General features: G+C 41.4%; 1 protein-coding gene across 2 annotated transcripts in view; it reads right to left on the bottom strand.

Moving 5' to 3' along the window:
* Positions 1–9,558: 9,558 nt before the first annotated feature.
* Positions 9,559–19,578, bottom strand: part of PDSS2 (decaprenyl diphosphate synthase subunit 2) — a 113,954-nt gene continuing 103,934 nt past the window's right edge. The window contains exon 8 of one of the 2 annotated variants that reach the window (XM_040059624.2): positions 9,559–12,329. In XM_040059624.2, coding sequence (XP_039915558.1) covers positions 12,171–12,329 — 159 coding nt within the window. In that variant the 3' untranslated portion in view covers positions 9,559–12,170. The remainder of the gene's footprint in view (positions 12,330–19,578) is intronic. The other variant, XM_040059625.2, reaches the window with a different exon arrangement.

Below are 19,578 nucleotides of genomic sequence, written 5' to 3'. Positions count from 1 at the left end.
TTGTTGCAATAACAGTATTCAATGGAAAGGGAGCGAGCCAAGTTGTCTCGAGGCAATGCAGGTAGCGAGCTTAGATTGGCTTCCCAGCCAGACAAGTCCCATTTCTTTTCACCATTTGAACTTGTGCTACACACGTCATTTACTGAAATGTTCATCTTCCCCCCACTTTGTGCCTTTGGCTCAAAAGCCACTCTGTGACACTGCGGCAAATCTCTGAAAAATTCCAGGTCACCGGGGAGGGGAGTGGTGGTGCTCTAGCAAGAGAACTCTTCAGTAAAAAAATCACCACTGCTCTCAAATACAATGGGCCATTATAGACTTGACCAAACTGCAGTGAGACTTCAGTCATGCCACCAACACCGACGTGCTCAGAAACCCAGGGAAGCTGGAAGCACTGCTGGCACTTGTATGGAGTTCTCTATGGGTGGACTGTAGCAGGTCCCTAGACCTTTACTTGTGGAAACTCTAAGGTGCCAGCCCTCCCCAAAGAATGCCTTCTCTGAGTTAGTTCAAAGGATCTGGTCAGCTAGAGGTTCCCCTGGGCAGGGGTGAGGAACCACGGGGGCTGGCAGGGAGGTGGCAGAGCTGGCAGTGCTTGTCCCTGAGCTGGGACTCAGAACAGCTCCGTGTGCCTGGTGCTTGGTATGACAACAGGGAGCAGAAGAATGAATCTAAATTTAGAAGCCTTTTTGTTTCCTGTGCTGCAAACATTTGGGATAAGCAAGAATCCAACTCAAAACCTTCAGCAAGGCCTCTTTCTTGTAGATCTTTGCAATAGCCTACAGCACCCAGTAGGCAGAGATGTGGCATGAGATGTCAAAAGCACTTTCAGCAGGAAATAATTTTGGCAGTTTCATTCTGTAAAAAGTTATTGCTATGGTACTAGTACATCGTCTATCACTTCACCACATCTTGAAACTAGGCCACCTTTCAGCCAGACACAAGAGTCATGGAGCCCGGAAAGAAAGGAGATGAGAAACAGGGGGGTGTGAAGCCAGTTCCTTGAAACGTATATTCATTTTGTGTTGAGACTGTAATCGGAAAACAAGCCCCTTGTGCAAAAAGACAAGCCACACTGGTAACCAGACTTCTTTCTGCTGCTCTTGAGCTGACTTTCATGGATTCCTGCGTTGCTGGCCACACTGTGTGCAGCCGGCAGGGGAGGTGCCCCTTCTTGCAAGGCAGCCCAGAGCCGACCGGCTGTCTTCTGGAATACAGTGCAATTTCTTAACCCGAGTGTGGTTCCAGCCTTTGCTGGAAGGGCGCTTGTCCCTGGGGACAGCCGGGTGGATGGAGTCTCGTATTTACTGCGGGCTGGCTCGGGCTCAGCCGGGCTGGATGGAACGGGCAGGATTGCCCTCTAGAGGGACCGCCGGCTGGACTCGGACTCCAGCGGTGTCAGGAGTCAGGCACTGACTCACCCAAATCGGGCAGAAACTTAAGTTAGGCAGCTTGGAATTCACCTTAAATTATTTAGGAATGTATTTGATATAAATAAACTTCAAAGAGACTGAATGTATTAGGGGAAGGGGGGAAAAAAAAGAGAAAAATAAAGAAAAAGGAAAGGAAAAAGAAAAAGAAAGAAAAAGAAAAAAAGAAAAAGAGAAAAATGCAGGTTCCAATATCTTCTGCCTTGAATTAAAAGGGTCTGAAAGGCACTATTAAAATTCAGTCCTACTAACTCATCTGATTTGCAGTAAAATGTGTTCTGCAATTCAAAATTTATAAAACTAAAATATTTAATGGCAAATAAAGCAACTTGATAACAAACTTTGCATACCTCCATGCTCTTCACAGCCAGTCCAACTGAAAGGACATGTATGGACACATTGCACAGGAATATTTGGAGCCTCTGTGGGCCCACAAGCAACAATACTGAACAAGTAACATGCTGTGGGCAATATCCATATACATTGCTGTAACCCAGGCAGAGATAAACAGTAGCAGTCATCTGAACTTTATTTTTAAACTTCCTGTGGCTGCAAGCAGTGTTGGAGGGTTCTGCCAGCAAAATACTACAGTAGTTGGGAAACACTGGTTTAGAGTGCCAGTTAATATAATTGCCTTTTTAAATTATTTTTTTTCCCCCTCAAGAAACAGAACATGATACTCAGTGGGGTTTTGTTTGTTTGTTTTTGTTTTATTTTTTATTTTATAGCAACACTGTTTCTTGTTCTTGCCTATAATGATGGATGTCTGTCCTAGTTTACAATGTAAGATGTGCCCAAAGTATGTATTCTATCACCATCTACATGAGCTGTTGAAACTAGGTTGGGCAGTGTTTCCCCTGCCCCCTCCCTCCAGACTATCTTCTGTTAATGGCCCATCAATGCCCTGCTGCATGACTCATAGATAACTCCCTCCAGGAGCTATCTCTGTTTAATGGGCAATCAAGGACCCATTGCAAGACTGATAAATTGATATCAGCCCATTGTGAGATGCTCCACCCAGGGGGAGGAGCCAAGCATTCCCACCTGAATATAATCTGGCATTTGGGACCAATTCTTACCCACTGGATTCCCATAGGACAAGAGCTACCAGACCTTTCTGTGGGAACACTGCTTCAACAAGACCACTTCATCTGGACTGCTACCACCACGGTTTCAGGTCACATTCTGACTCTGTCAGTGATCTTTTGTACTATTGCATGTGTTTTATTTTATTTTACCTTTTTTTTTCTCTCCTATTAAATTGTTTTTTCTGATTTGGAGTCTCTCACTGGTTTTGCCTTCAAGCCAGCACAATGTCACTGGAAACTTCAAAATTTTCTGTTTAGCTAGACTTTGCAGAGATGGGCAGAATGTGTAATTGTGTTGCTCGCTGAATCAAGGATATCAAAATAGAGAATATAAATGGCATCTGTGGATTTTAAAAACAAGCTGGTTTATCTCCAAGTGCGTGTGGGTTGGAATTCTTAAGAGTTTACCTCACAGAGAAAAAGTTTCAAAAAAATGAATACTCATTATAAGAAAACCCTTTTCTAGCCTGAAGTAGTACCAGAGTGTACTGGCAAGACAGCAGATACAGAACATTTGAGCACTAAAAGAAGAAGAATTTTATATTAAAAGCTTAAAATAAAAACCAGATCGAAGCCAAAGTGGAAGAGCAGAACAGAAATGTGAAGGAGCTTCAAGAATAGAGTACCTCAACCCAGTGAGCAACCTAAATTCTTCTGTGCTGCAGCAGTTTACTTAGGCATCAGTTGCACCCATAACTGTTTAAAAACTGACAAATCTGAGCAACTTCACTCTTGGAAGCATAAGCCTCTTTTAATCTCTTGGAAATGAAATCACAGTTCTCTTTACTCAATGTCAGTTCAGCCAAGAACTGTGCCATGGTGCGCTATTTCACAGCTTTGCATTTAAAAAGAAGTAATGCCCACTTAATGCACTAACTCTGAATGATCATTTATCCCATAAAGGTCTGTTTGACATCCAGAAGGGGTAAATACAGCCTGGAAAGTCCCTTCTCCCAAAGACGACTTCTTCTTCTTTTTTTCCCTTTTTTTTTTTTTTTTTTTTTTTTTTTTTTTTTTTTTTTTTTTTTTAATCAAAGTTGCAATATTCAGATTGTAGGAATCCTCTTTGTTTCAGGTCCCAAAACTGAAACAGCCTTTCTAGGTTTTTTGAGGTCCAGCTGCTTCTGTCAAGGCAAATGTGTTATACAGTCCTTTCACAAAAAAAAAAAAAAAAAAAGGCACTGTCTTAGAAACAGCTTGGGATCCTCCCTTCTCAGTCTTTATCCTCACTGCTCTTGGGAAGCTACTCCTGAACCTTGCTCTTTGGGTGGCTAGGAATCTTCTCTTCTGAATTTGCATTAACATGGATCTCTGGCTCATGGCTACTCGATGCCCTAATGCACCTAGTTATAACCCATCTAGTATAACCTAGTCATGTCCTACAGTAGTGCCCTAGAGAACAATCATGAATTTAAAAGGTGAATGTATTTTATCCAACAGGAATATCCCTTTGATATTGGTGAAAATTCAATCTGGGTTGAATTTTTAATAAAAACTGTAGGCGTGGGGAGCTGGGTTTACAAGAAGAAAAAACCCACCTGCTCACTGGTCATTACTACAATAGAAAGTGATTGAAAGCAATTACTTTTCATAAAAGTTTATGTAAGAAATACTTCTAATCATTACTAATGTGACCACTTTTAGCAGCAGCAGCTATCTTTAAGTAATACTAGATGTTTAAATCCTATTTATTTTTCTGCAAAGATATCTTGGCATATTCCATCTAAAAGCCACGTATACTGCTTGTGGTCTTACATAATGTGAGCAGAGGTAGAGACATTCACAGTTTTTATACTTTGGATATAAATAAAATTGTTTGATTAAAAATAAATCTTACTAATGCAGACATTTTTTCTGTAATGGTCTACTGCTAAACCCGTTTTTATGAAAATAATGATGCAAGCAACTAAGTGTAATTGTAGAAAATTATTGCTAGTGATTTGCATATGAAATACACACCTTTTACAGCCTCTAGTAGCATTGTTCAACGAGCTTATAAATAGTACAGCTGAAATGCTGCAAACAGAAAACAGTTTTCAATGGGCACATGCTATGAATGAAGAAATGTTCAGACACAATGTGCAACTTGGAGAGCTTTCATCAAAACTAGCCAAGAGGGAAAAATGCCTCATTTCCTAACCACGCTGCGCTTCGGATAAACTGGTCACATAGAAAAACCATCATGCTCCTCTGCAGAGAGTAAAGCTTTTTAAAATAAGGTGGTTTTTTTTTTTTTTTTTTTCCCTGGGGGTGGGGGGGGTGGAAATAATCTATTTTAATCTATTTGTACTTGTTGAAATTTTTCTAATGGCTTCTGCATAACTTTTAATTTCGATAATTTGGCATTTAATAACTGCTAAGATTTGAACTTTGCTGTTGAGGCTGGCCATTTGCTGTATCATTGAAGGCATAGAAAAGTCTAGCTTTAAGGTATTGTTTCTGTTGCAAGTAAAATATTCACTTTTGTGTACAATTTTCAAACTAAAAATGATGAGCATTGTTCTGATAATAAGGGAGAGTATTTTCAGTCTTTGATATTTGGGGTAAGGGGTGAAGGGAAGAAGACAAAGTGTAAGAGGGTAGAGAAGGAAATATCAAAATAAGATTTTTTTATAATGTTGCTGCAAAATTGCAGTTCTCCGACACAATGTATCAAAATATGCCTCAAATGAAATATAGAAATTTCTTAAAAACCAGATCTGAGAACTACTGGTTTAGTTATCAGTGGGACACCTGCCTGTCACTCTTAGCCAAGAGGAGTGTTCTTGTATGATGTGATCCCTCTTTTCACCTGCAGACAGACTTGCAATGTGAAATCGGTAGAACATTGCTTTCCAGTTTAGTAGGGAAACAGTCTTGTTGCTCTTTCTGTCTTGGAGGAAAAGGTTGTCTTTCCTCAAGAGATGCACACTGACTAAAGCATTTTGCAAATAGGCATGAATTTAAGCCAATTCCCGCACTGCAGAGAAGGAATCTCCTACACAGGGGGGAGCCCGAGCATTCTCCGGCTGCGGCCGGGGGCTGGGAACACGGCAGCGACGCCAGGAGCTGCGGGCAGAGTCACGCACAAGTGCCAGTGCATGAAGGGCTGGACAAAGGGGACTGCACGAGGCTTTGGTGTATCGATGCCAATTTGTTTGTCGCCCTCTTCTCCCCTTCAGAACTCAGAGCAAGCTCTGTACTTTATCTTTCTGTTTATTTTAAGAGCATTTGCCAAAAGAATTTTAGCTTAATGGCCACTTTCTCTTAGCTTTAGAAAACCGGGCTTAGCCTAAAAGAGAAACATGTGAATGCTAATTAAGTGAATAATTAATGCATTTTAGGGATTTGTTTCTGAAAGGTGAAAAAAAAGGATCATTTAATTCAAAGACCGTCAGAACGGATGACTTACAGAACTGGAAATATTCTTTCCTTTGAACTGCTTTGAGAGACTGAAAAGCCTTAGCTCTTTATTTTTTGTAAGACGCTGTACAGGTAAAAGACTTTGAAGACTATAAAGAATAAAGAAAGTTTGAAGCCTCACTCTTCTGTGAGATTGAAGTAGCTGATGAGAGTAGTGACAGCCAGTCCTCTGACCCAGCAGCCACTTCCTTGACAAACCTGCAGCATGGCACAGTTGCCTGAGTTAGCCTTTTATGCTGATGAAAATTCAAATACTGCTCAGAAGAAAATGCCACGGGGAGATCTCACCAGCAGGTGTACCCCTGAGAACACTGGTCTGGGATCCTTAGCACCGCTTGGGGCAAGAAGCACTCCTCATCAGCTCCAGAGAATGCTTCCTTAATGTTTCCATTAGGCCAAGAGGAGCTTTTCAATCTTTCAGCTACTTCTGTCAAGTTCAACACTAAGTCAAATATGGGCCACGTGTGCATGCTTTCTTGCCAATAAAGCAAGGCACATGGAGGGTTACATTAAGAGAAGCACAGCCAGCTGATCAGGTGTGCCAGGCCATCAAATCCATGCAGTCAAATAAACTTGGTAATCCTTTCTCTTCTCCTGGCCAGAGGCAGGGCCCCTCAATTCCTGGATGGTGTATTCATTACCTGATCCTTTTTCTGCTAACCAGAAGTTCCACACTGGGGTCGAAGGCAGTATCAGTCCTTCTGCACTGTCTGGGGAACTGCTCAATAGCACCCAGAGAGGAAATTCTCCTGTAGGGGCCCTTTTTGGCCACCAAATTCCTTGCAATTCACATACCGCAGCTTCTCCATTTGAGGCATCCCACTGCCCCGTGCTCTCCTCTTGGTAATGCAGACAGAACCACAGGGTGGCTCACAAACGTGTACACGTTTCCTTCCCCCCCAAGCAGAAACCAGCTCCCTTGTTAGACTAGATGGTGGATGGCAGGGAGGAGCAGGAAGACACACGGTCTTTGAATAGCTGCAACTGTTGGGACAGTCTCTCCCCAGCTGAGGCACAGGCCTGCAGGGGTGGGTGGGAGAGAAATTCTGTTTGAATTGCTGCAGCAGACTGCACAGCTGGGGCCTTGGTGCCTGGCCAAGTCACCAGCACCAGGTGCTGGCATATGATGACTGTGCTCCATACAAACTTCCACTGCATGGACTGGATTTCATCCGAGTCTTTAGATGCCTAGTTGTTGTCCAGTCTGTTGTAGATAGATAGATAACCTCTATCAATGCTAATTCCCTCAGAGAATGGATACTCTCAGTGGTTTTCCACTCTTACCTTAATAATTTACAAGACCTTCTTCAAGGGGATACTTCACATTCAACACAAGCTGCCTCCAGAGGCTGCTGATTTTTGCTACTTTTCCAATCCTTTTGTTGATGCCCCCTTGCCTTGTGAGGGATCCCAGCTGCTGGGCTTCTTTGCTCTCTAATTCCTGACTGTTGGCTCCAGTACCACAGCACTGCAGCAGCCAGCTGATAATTACCTCACCAGGTTGATGGCTCTATTTATGTGTATCTTGACGATTTTTGCCTTGTTCATGATTTGTGTCTCTTTCCCCTCCTGTTCTTGTGACTGTTCAGCTGCACAACAGGCTGCCTCTCCAAATCCTCCTCCTGCTCCCACTTGGGAGAAGCTTTCTCCCTGACTGAGGCAATTGCCTTCTGCCTCCATTGTTTCTTCCTGACTGTAGGGGTAACTGACAGAGTTGAGAGGTGGGTGTCTGGCTTAGCCATGGTGCTTTTTGTGTGACTTCAGAGAGAGAGAGACCATCTCTGCCCCTAAGGGTGCTGAAGGCCAGGCCCAGCACAGTGTGAGAAGCTGCGTTCCTTTAGCGCAGCCAGGGCATCCTTTTCTCGAGTGTACTGTCACTTTTTCAGGATCCTGCACATGTTTGGCAGTTGGGTCCCACACCATCAGAGGGAAAAACTGTTCTAGATACCTTGCCACTCATGACCACACAACCTCAGGGCACATCCCTGTGTGATATTCCTAAATACTCAGTTAATCCTAGGAAAAGCTGGATACAGATTCTTGCGACACATTGATGTGAACATTCTGATTACCCAGGTGTCTTCAAAATACTGAAGTCATTGTAACAAGATGGAAAGCAAATACCCTGCAGGAGGCGAAGGGGAAGGTGCTGTTGTTTCCTCCACAAACTGTCTCTCAGATGAAAAGAGAGAAAAGGTGTAATTGTTAATTATTTCCACGAGATGGTTCCCAAAGTACTGGGACAGCAGCAACGCAGAGCCCAAATACCAGATTAGGCTCAGGGCTAGTGCTTTCATCATAGTTCTCCAAGGGAAAACACAACCCAAGTGCTACATAGCACAACAAACTGTGTAAGACAAACCAGCCTTCAACAAGAACTCAAACTCATGTTTACTCTTCAGTAAACATGACAGGGAGTGGGTAAGGGAACAAATAAACCTGCGTGGAGACTGAGTAAGTCAACATCACAACCAGCAACAACTAAACAGGCATAAAAGGTTCCCTCTAGCACACTCTGGTAAAACACCTTCTTATCTTGAGCCCTATGTGTCCCATCCTGGGTACCAAAAAGTATTGTGCTAAACACCTCTGAGCTGCTCAATCAGTGCCCCCCACCATGGGATGTAGGGTGGGGTTTTAGTTCTGTATAGAAAAAGGACGTATACAGTCTCTCATAGAGGTATTTTCTGGGCTGAGATAAAGCATATCTGGGGTTAGACATGCCCAATCAAGTTCATTGCTGCTCCCAAGTTCTTACAGCACAGAGGAACAGGGAAAAGCATTCCTCTTTATCCAGCTGAGGCAGTGTGAGGCTAGAGGCAGGCAAACAAGGGGTTTTTGTATTTGCATGACTTGCTCCTTTACTAAAAGTAAATGCAAAATCATTCAGAAAGTGTTTACAAGCAGGTGATGGGGATCTGAGGAGTATAAAGGCAGTCTACTAAAGTGCCTTATGATGTCGGCCTATTTCCCCTTGGTATTTAATGGTGCTTCAGCTCAGTGGGCATGAGTGGGGGCAAGGAGACTCTCAGACCAGAAGAGAGCTTTTTACTGAACTTACTCCCATTTCTGGAACAATTTGAGGCTACAATCCTAAAGGGTCAAAAATATTGTAGGAAACTGAAACTGATGCCACCAATAAAAGATACAATTTTAGTAGATTCTTCTAAAAATCCCTAACCATTAACAGAGAAGTGTCTCCACACTCTACCCCAGAGAAGGGCAGCAGTGAGAAAATTTGTGGGTTGAGTTAAACACAGCTTCATAGATAAAAGGGGAAAAAAATGGAAACAAAACCATGAAAAACAAGCAAGGAAAAAGCAATCACTACCAGTCGACTGATGCCCAGACAGTCCTCAAGCAACAGGCCCCTGGAACATCCCCCCTCCCCATCCCATTTTTGTTGCTGAGCGCGATCTTGTACAGCACAGATTATCTCTGAGGTCAGCTGTGCCCCCTCCTGCCCCTTGCCCACAACCAACCCCTCACTGGGTGTCGGAGTGAGGAGCAGAGGAAGCCCTGGCACCATGCAAGCACTGCTGAGCAAAGAGGGTGAGCAATGCTGTTTTAGTTACACATCCAAAATGTGGGACTGTATAGGAAACAACGACGAAAATTAACTCCATCACAAGCGGGATGCAGTAGATCAGGGTAACTTTTTTATTTTAATTTGGTTTAAAAAGCAGCTGGGACCTTATCCTGTACTTTGTGCATCTGTGGAATGCTGCAGCAATTCCATACTGGTGATAAGTTCAGAGGAGCAGCCACCAGGAATGTCTGGTTGAATAGCTGGGCGACCAAAGTAAATGGTGTGAATACCTTCCTCAGACCACAGGCCTCCTTCTCCCTGACCTGCTTTAGAGGTAGGTGGGGACAAGGAACCAAGGAAACAAAAATAAAGACTATGACCAGACCAGAACAGCCCTAAGGCTACACGTTGCTCAGAAACTGTATGAAGCATGAGGAGTACATCAGTACACAGCAATGACTAATTCACCCAGAGTCTGACAGAGGGGTACAATACCTTGCTCGTAGTTTAACTGGAGGACACAAGACAATAAAAAATTCTGAAGAATTACAGGCAAAGACCTTAAACGTAAGATTACTTGACAATATTGATAAGGGACAACTCACATTGCTTGTTTGGTATTTTTTTTAATTAAGGTTGAATTACTTAAGAGCAATCAGAACATTCTAGTGATTATAATAAAAAGTAATTTTTGGTGATTCCCCCTTTATTGGTAACAAGTACAAATAAAAACTTGTACTTTTGTGAAAAAATGAATGTGTACATAGTTTTGCAGTATGTTTGGTATTTCTTTCACACAGCTGAGGTGAAGTGATTCAGAATATCTCCAGCAACCCTAAATATTTTTGCAGCCCTATATCATTATGAACCAATTAACATAGATGTAAGACAAAGAAAAGATGATGAATGGCTCTTACTTTATGTAATATGTAAAAACAAGAGCCAAAGAAAGCTGAAATATGACTCTGGTTGAACTTTGGTAGTTCTCTCAAGCACATTTTTTATTAGGAGAACTTCAGGGAACTTGATGGGTAACTGCCTGGAATAAACCACGCTTCTCAGTGCTTCTCTTCTGTCTTCAGCCTTCCTGCTGCAGTAACAGAAACTCAGGGAGAAGTGCAAGAGTCTTGGGAAGAAAGAAAATACCAGGAGAGGCAAGAGAGGAAGTGCAAGTAAGAAGGGGTCTGCTGTTGAAGCCATTCTCCAGAACAAAGTGAGTCCTGAGTTCTGGATGCTGCTTCTAAACAAAGATTGTGACTCAAGCTTGCTTATTGTACATTGAAGATCATGGTATAGTGTGGGCAGAACGTACACAGAATATTATGTACGTTACACACGATGTATTTTCAGTATATTTTTAGAGGATAGAGTTTTTATTTATATTTTGCATTTGGTGGAATGCAACACGCTGATCTATGACAAACAAGCTGTGCGACGGGGACAGAGTGCAGGGGGAAAAGGAGGGAGGAGAGAATTTAACAGAAATAACTCCACTTAGTGTTTGAGTGAGGGATGTAATGAAATCTGTTTGCTGTGCTAGCTGTCTCCAGATTGGGCTGTAATTACACCACAGAAGGAAGAAAGGTAGCTGAGTCTCAATCTAGATCATTTATGTAAACTCAGCCTTCTTGTCAACGGCATTCTCAGATTGCACGCGTGCAAACCACAAAAATCATCTCCTATGAACAAAACAGAGACGGTCTCAAATTGCAGGCTCCTGATACACCTTATAAGCTGTCTATAATTGGACTTGAAAATCCAACACACTGAGGTTCAAAACTTCTCCAGTATTTTCTGCACTTTATTCAGTGCAGTGACTACTCACAGAGGAGCATTCCTGCGACCTTTCTGCCAAAGGCTGATGTTTAGCCTTACAAATTAACATTTATTTGGCTTAAATTAACACGAGTGTCACAAACATAGGAAATTCTTTTGTGTAGGACTGTTGAAACAAACTGCTGGATCTGAGGGAGGGATATTCCCTCCCCCAGAAGAGCTGGAAAAACCTCTCTCTTTGACCCAGAGCAACATTTTACATAGGCACAGTATAAACTCCGGGCACTCAGTTCCCTTAACAGAGCCAAATTAATATTTGATTAAATATTTTAAAGCTCCTACTAACCATGCTTAACACATTTTCTCAGCAAGTTTCTCAAATACAGAACTCATTAGGCACAGGGTAATTTTACATTTGAATACATAAAAGTGTGAGGAGACATAACTGCATGCAGACAGAGAGGGATTTTCCCCCATTAATCCCCCAAACTGCCCTTCCCTTTGGATGAGGGTATGCTAACTCTCGGCTTCGGCAGCTCACTCTCTCTGGGCAGGTTTGAGCGTGTTTCTTGTGACACCTGGATCTTCACACCCTTCCATCCCTCCCTCCCTCTGGCAGGAAAACCACCGGCCTCCGCCCTGGCGCCGTCCCCGCTGGTGCCCAATCAATACCGACTTATTTCCTGTCCATTTGCTGAGGTCACGGAAACGGGACTCATTAATTATTTCTGCCGGTGCAGCCTCAAGTGCGCTTCTGGCACGACAAGCGAAAACCGTCTGTGACCTTTTTTCTTTCCTCTCCCGAATTTTGCTGGTGGCGGCGGCGGCGAGCGCGCGTTCCTCTGCCGGGACGGGATGAGGTGCTCAGAGGTGCGAGGCAGCGCTGTGTCCCCGCCGCGTTGCTTCCACCTGTGGAGGGAGAGAAGCTCCTCCCGGAGCGGCAGGTCAGGGAAACCTGGTCACGGCGTAGACAATGTTGGCCAAGGCGTCCCTGGCCTCCGAGGGAGGGAATCGCTCCAGGGCTGCCAGCGCTCTGTTTCCGTGGCAGCGGCAGAGGTCGATGGCAGAAGTCACACCTTTGCCAGCCTTGATTGCTTCCTGCAGCTGTTGGAAAACACAGGCACATCGGTGTGGGGAGGGTTTCAGCCTTGCACAATTATCTCTGGGAGCACGGGCTTCTACCGCCTCTTCCCGAGGTTAAGGCAAAGCCATCAGACAAAGCCCTTAAACCCTCTCAGCTGCTCCGCTTAGCTCCCCACTGCAGTGAAACTGTGTGTAACGTAACCCACACCACCCGTTACTTCATCACCTGAAAGATGCTGGCTTTCCAAAGGGCACACTTAAACTAAAAAAAAAAAAATAAAATTAGATTTTTACATATCTGAACATTTCATACCTCAGCCACTGCCTGAGAGCTTTTGTTCAGAACTGGCAAACCAGCCGTTCGCTCACACGCCTGTTTTCTGCAGTGAAAACCTGCATTTTATGAACAGCCATTCCAACTCCTGCTTTCGGAAACCCGCATAGGACGACACAGGTGGAACAACTGCATTTTGTAATAGGGGTTTCTATTTGTTGACCATGTGATTACATTGGTCACAGAGGACAAAAGCAACTTTTGTCAGTAAAATGGCAAACTATCATACTGAACTCATGCAAACTCCATCATATCAGTAAGGCTACTGAATTTGACAAAGGTTTGGTGATACACCATATGAGAAAGAAAATACTTTTATGGAACAACTGACATTTCACAGCAAGTTGCTGGAAAGATTTGAAACCTAAAAAACTTGGGTAAATGATGGGTTAAAATTTCCTATGAAACAATACAAACAAAACTGACAAAATAAAACATGTTATTTTACTCATACCTGAACTTAGCAGAAGCTCTAAACAGCTTTTAGTAAGGGCTTTTTTATTTTAATTAGTTGTTTGGGTTTTTTTAACAGCATCATGAGACTGTCATGAAACACTATTATGTTTTCTACTCTAAAATACAGATGTTCCCAGACCAACTCCAGCCTGATGCCTCATGCCAGAGCCTGGGAACAAAGGCCAGGTGGATCTTTGGGATTTGATTTTTCCAAAAGCATTACAGCACTTCATGATCTTTACCATGCCCCACATGGCTTTCATACCTGTCTTACATCACTGCACCAGCTTTTTAAAAAAATGGCTTTTCTTGGATACAGGCAATAACAAATTATAGAGAGCTTCCTAGGTCATGTTTTTCATCAATACACAGCTCAGTGCCCAAATTATTAAAAAAAATATATCAGTATGACCTTACATATCCAGTTCAAATCGTAGCTTAAAAAAAAATTCCTAGATATGACCAAATTGTAAGTCACACACTTTCTATACATACTTGCATTCACACAGCATGAATGATGGTTCTTATCTCAAAATGGATTCATTATCTGTAGTTAAAGATGAAATTAGCTGAAAGCATATTACAGCACTTGAGTGTTCAAGTCCCAGTTCATAAAAATTTTATTCTCCTCTTCAGCTGGAATCCTCCTGCACTGTGTGCTGGAAAGGAACTTGCCCTGAGGCATAAATGCATCACATAGCTAATTCAACATGTCTTCTAATGAGTGGGAATCAGCCATATTTCCAGAGCTCTGCAGTAAAGGTGAGGATAGGTGAGATGAGGGACTCTAGCAGCATGCAAAGGTGTCCCTTCCTCTTCTTTGAGACACAACCTTGTGGGACTGCAGAACCCACACATCTTGAACTAAACTCTGCCGATTTTCTAAAGCTTATTAAAAAGGATTAGCATAACTCTTAACACTCATGGAAGTACATACTGGGATGTAAACAGGAAAGAAAATAGCTCCTAGAAAGTCTTCAAATTGGTCAAAAGCCAGAGAAGCTTAGCCTAGGCGTATATATGCTCACATATATGTACCATGACTGAGTTGAAAGAGCAGAGGCTGGAAAGGGGGAGAGCCTAACACAAGGACACAATCCATTTACACGCCTGTCTTGTGTAAGCCCTCAGACACATGCACTGCTTTGAAGCCAATACAATCGCAAAGCTCGTGTCAAACCATAGGCAGAGCAATCAGTACACAAAAATCAGACTAATCCGCTGTTGAATGGTTCCCAGCAAAGTTCAAGGAACGTCAAAATGGAAAATGCCTGCTTATATGGCAAACTTTTCAGTTAGAGATGAGCAGTTTATAGTGCTCAAAAACTTACCTCTTTTATATTCATTTGCAGAAGCAGCCGGTCAACTCAAATAAGCACACACAGAGGCAAAGAAGTCTGAACTAACCAGACTGCATGCTAGCTCTATCTCAACTGGGGTTGTAAAAGGGAAGTACAAATATGGATTTTTGTAGTGGGATAGTTCTTAAAGAAATACAGGAAATAACTCCATAACAAACCAGGCTTCAGTAGACCTGCTGTATGTAAAAGCCCCCTAATTTAGGACTTCAGTTGTACTCTTGGTTATATTACAATTACATTTTCAGACTCTCTCTCAAATTTTGAGCTTCAATAATTTTATGTAATGAGCTTCGCAAACTAAGGACACAGAAGAAAAAACCCCAATGTATCCAGTATAGATGAATTATTTTTAAAGTTGGATAGAAGCTGCTAATTTTTGCAGCAAATGAACAGAAGAGGAAAATTAACTGCTTTTATTTTTTACTTTATAAACTTTATATAAGCTGCCTCATTAATTTATTCTAAATATAAGAATCTGCTCTTTTAGTCTCTACTTATACGGCATATTTAATTTTGTGCGCATTTTCACTTGTAGGAACAATTTAATCCACACAACCTTCTTCAGAATGATATTCAGTAATTAAAACTGAATACAAGTCAAAACACAGATTGCTTAGCTACACTTTTCTCCAGTTGAACTGCTAGATATGCTGGAATACTGCATTTTCACTTTTAAGCTTTTGTTCAGACCACTGGCATTAAAGCCTTACTTCATTCTAGAGGTGCCAAGACTCTGCAAAAATCACCAACTGGGTTTTGGTTATTTAAATTCAGCTTAAAGAATAGTCTTGCAGTAGCACAGCCAAGTTGAGGCTCAGATGAGACGTGATCTCCTCCACAAGGTATCTGCACCATTCTGCAATCTGTGCCGTTGCAGATACTCAAAACTTAACTGAGCAAACCCATACTGGCTCTGCTTTGAGTGAGAGGCTGGACCAGACATCCCCCAGAGGTCCCTTCCAACTTCCATTACTGTATGATTCTGTGAATAGAGTTTAAAAGTACCATGTTTCTCCGTCTGTTTGTTTCAAAAAGGCAAAGAGAGGATTTCTCATCCATACCACAGAAGTGAAGGATTTGCCTTTCAGACCAACTGCTCTGGATTGCTGTTGGACAGAACAGCTGGTCTGAAGCAGCAAGAGGTCAAAGAAGAAAGCTAGGAAAGTACTGACGAACTAAAGGAGTCAAAAACTAAGCAGGTGTTCAAGTACAAAGTCTACCAATTTCAGATCTTCTCTGCTGAGACGTTTCTGCTTCATGAACCAAAGGAAAGAAGATTTCTTTCACACAGTGCTACCTGTAGGGAGCAACACATCAGGGGTGGGGTGGGGTGGGAAGGCTCACTGAATATGTGGTGAATATTTAGGCTGTAATAGACTTTATATGCAAAGGCAGAAAGCGAGCACTGAAATTCCTGATTTTTTTTTTCCATAGTCCAACCTAGGATTAATTATTTAAAATATCAAAAGTAACTTCAGATTGTTTTGTTTTGTTTTAGAAGGATTATCCTAAACGAGATAATTTGTTATCTATTGAAATCTTTGAATGGCACGCATTCTCTCTGATCCTGAAGTGAGCTAAAATATTCCACATTTCTGAATTGCACAGTACTTGCTGAAACAAAGAGAAACCCCCAAACCCAAAAATCTAAATTGATCTGCAACTGAGTGACGGAATAATGCTCAAAATGTCTGTGGCAGCTTTCCTTAATTTTCTGCACTGGCTTTCCTAAATTTGTTTTCCTTTTAGTGGGAACAGCATGCTTAATAAACACTGGTGGTTTAGACTGCTGAAATGTTAACCTTAAAATGTATCAACATTCTTCCTAGGTAGTAGATAAATTCTGTCAACTTTTTCCTTTATTTTCTAAAGAAGTACTTTGGAATGTTTCAGCATCCATTCTTGTGGCTGGATATAGGGTTGAGCTCTTCCTTCTCCAAAAAGCCCTAGACAATCACTTATTTGCATCACATCATAATATCTTTTTTTTTAAAGTTTTTGTTGGCTAAATGCAACAGGATATGCCAGCTGAAACTGGGGCAGTATTTATCAAATATTCTCTGAGAAACATTTTCTCTACAAAAGCTAAAGAAATGCATCTTCAAAGGACCCAAACACCCTGCAGAAGCTTCTATCAGTAGAGTAGAATATATTTTCTTTATTCATCTGACAAACAGAAAAATTTTCTTTTTACTTCAAACTGAAACCCACACTATATACAGTATGAGAACAAACGTGGGGAGGGTCATTCCCAACAGGAGAGGAAAGATGGACTGCTTACAGGAAACACTGCTGTTACACAGCTCTTATAACACTCTGCCAAAAAATTACAAGCCACCCCAAGACACTGATTGATTGTACAGATTCATTATTACCTTAGAAGGGACACCAAAGCCTTTCTATGTCTTTCACAATGAACTTAACAAGACCCACTAGCTTTTAAATCTAAACAATGGAAGTTGTGAACACTCTTTACCCAAAAGCATAATTTTCTTAAATCCCACTAATGCAAACAGTGATTGTTAATTATCATCTTAGCACACAGAAGCAATCAACTTCATATTTATGTTAAAACATGTGATGATTATTTGCTTTAATGAAACAAAAGTTATGCTGGATCCTCACCCCAAAGAAGTGGGAAAATACCCACTGATTACAAACAAAGATGCAACTGATTGTTGGTACTGGATGTATACCTTGATAATTCAGATATTAAATTCACAAAATAAGAAAATTGCTTCATCTGAATGGTGTGGATGCTTTTGTAATACTACTAACACATCTAAAAAGCTCCATCTTCATTAAATCACTGACTATGCTGTGTTTTTCATCACACATAACAAAAAGAACTAATGGCAGTGGTTGCTCCAAAACAAACAAGACAAATCTCCATGCAAAACCAACAGGGGTCAGAAGCATCTACAAACAACAACCCTCTGTTTTTAACTCTTTGCTGCATTTCAGGAGCAAGAGGGTGAACAGCCTGTGGCCTACAGTCCCATGACACATGTCATGACAACTCCCTAGCACGTTAACAAAGCCATGGAGTGACTGTCCCTTACACCAAGGGGCTGCAGACCTGCACAGGCTGGCTGCGCTCACCGTGGCAGCCAGCAGTGGGGTGGGCAAGGGCAGCCTGCACCTCTGGCTGGCGCTGTGCTATTGTTATTTATTAGGGACATGGCAGTAGGCCACCACTGAGAAACCTCCTTGAAGCCAAATGTCACCTTTCCCATTTTTCTTCTCTCTTTCCTACCATATGGGAAGTAAAGATTTTAGTGCCATGCCGTGTATGAACAGCTGGATCTACCCCATCCTGACTCATCCCTTCCAATACTGTACATACTCAGCTCCTGGTGTTGATGCAGTGCACAATATTTCATATACAAACCAAGAAAGTATGTCACAGCGTACTATGCCAGACTATGCCACGCTTTCCATGCCAGTTTGGGTGAAAAACCTCTATAACAGACAGCAGAGCAAATGGACAGGGCTACAGTAAAAAAAAAAAAAAAAAAAAAAAAAAAAAAAAAAAAAAAAAAAAAAAATTTTGCTATGTCCTCTCTCACTTGACTTATCTTTTCTGAATATTGCATTTAGAAAAGTAACAAATCATTGTCATTGGCTGCAAAATACAAGATTTATTTCTTCATTTAGTATTATATTATAATTTTTCTAGAGCCTTGGACAGAAAACAAGAATTATTCCCAGCTTGCTCATTTCTGCTGCTAGTTGGGTCTTTGTTACACTCCTTTAACAAGCCCGTATAATGCCAAGCACCATTAAGGCCTCAACTTTAGCAGAGAGTTTTTAATCAATATTGTCAAGTGGTAACAATCAAATTGAGAATCCCAATTTGTTGTTTGAGAATTACAGAGCTTATCTTGCCTGCAAGGTATATGGACAAAAGCTTCTTGATTTTAAGAAGTCTGAAATTTTTGCCACATACAAATGAGGGGGACAGGAAGGTTCATGTTTCTTTCAATGGCAGTCATGAAATTTGTCCCTCACATGCACTGGTACTTTCCCTTTTGTTATCTGAGAAACACCACAAAAACAGCTGGAACAATTCTTTCATCTCTGGGAGAGACTTTCAAGCACCACAATGATGGATCAATAATTTGTCTTGATGAGGTGTGATAGCATAGGAAAAAACAGAGTGAAACACTCAGATACTAATGTGAGAAAATGTATTCAGAACACAGAGCTTAATGCTTTTGTGATCAGAAGGAAAAATCCTTCTGATAAAAAGATTGAGCAAAGCTGGGATGAAAAACCCCTAAAAAATTTTGCAGAAATTCACATGACCTTATTGACATGGCAGTCTCAGACCTATACAAATTAACAGAAAGCATTTCACTACTATAAGTGTGTCAGAGACCTCACTAAACTTGCTAGTACAATGCAAGTATTTTTTTTGTCAGTGAAGAAAATCAGGGGTACTATTTTAATATAACATGCATCAAAACAACAATTCCAAATTCTTAAGCAGTCTCAAAATTGAAATAAGACTTTTGCCTTTTAAAGAGGCAAGTGTGTGGATCTCATTTCTTGAATTTACCTTGAATTTTTCACTATAATTCACCTCATAATATCTGTGCTTGTGCAAGAGATAATTACCCAAAGCCAGCAGAAATCATGTGCCTTCTGGCAGAAGTCAATTGTTCAAAATACAAAACCTGAAGGGCTTTCTCTTCTTCTTTACCTTTTATTCAAGTGCCCAAGCTGCCTAAGCATAATGTAAGTTTTAAAATTTCATGTGAAGGATCCAAGATCTGAAATAATTTCTGTCAAAATACAGAATACTCTGACAAATGTTTGATCTAGTAAAACAAATTTAGATACTTTGCTTTGCCTTTTTTTTCCAAAGTATGGAAATGACACTTTGTGGATCACAATTGTAACAATTAAAAGGAAAAAACTCATTCTGGACTTGCCAAAGTAACTAACTTAGCTTAAACATTCACAGGAGTGTCCCCGAGACACATCTGAAGAATAAATTTTTTGATCTTACTGGTGATTTAGAAGAAAGAAAACTGATACATCTGTGACTGGTGTAGAGAACAACCTAAAAGCACAGTGATTTTAAATAGCAAAGTAAGTTGAGATCCTTCTGACG

This window comes from Hirundo rustica, chromosome 3 (genome assembly GCF_015227805.2).
Source record: "Hirundo rustica isolate bHirRus1 chromosome 3, bHirRus1.pri.v3, whole genome shotgun sequence".
NCBI classification, from domain to species: domain Eukaryota; kingdom Metazoa; phylum Chordata; class Aves; order Passeriformes; family Hirundinidae; genus Hirundo; species Hirundo rustica.
This window is presented reverse-complemented; position numbering and strand designations above follow the sequence as displayed.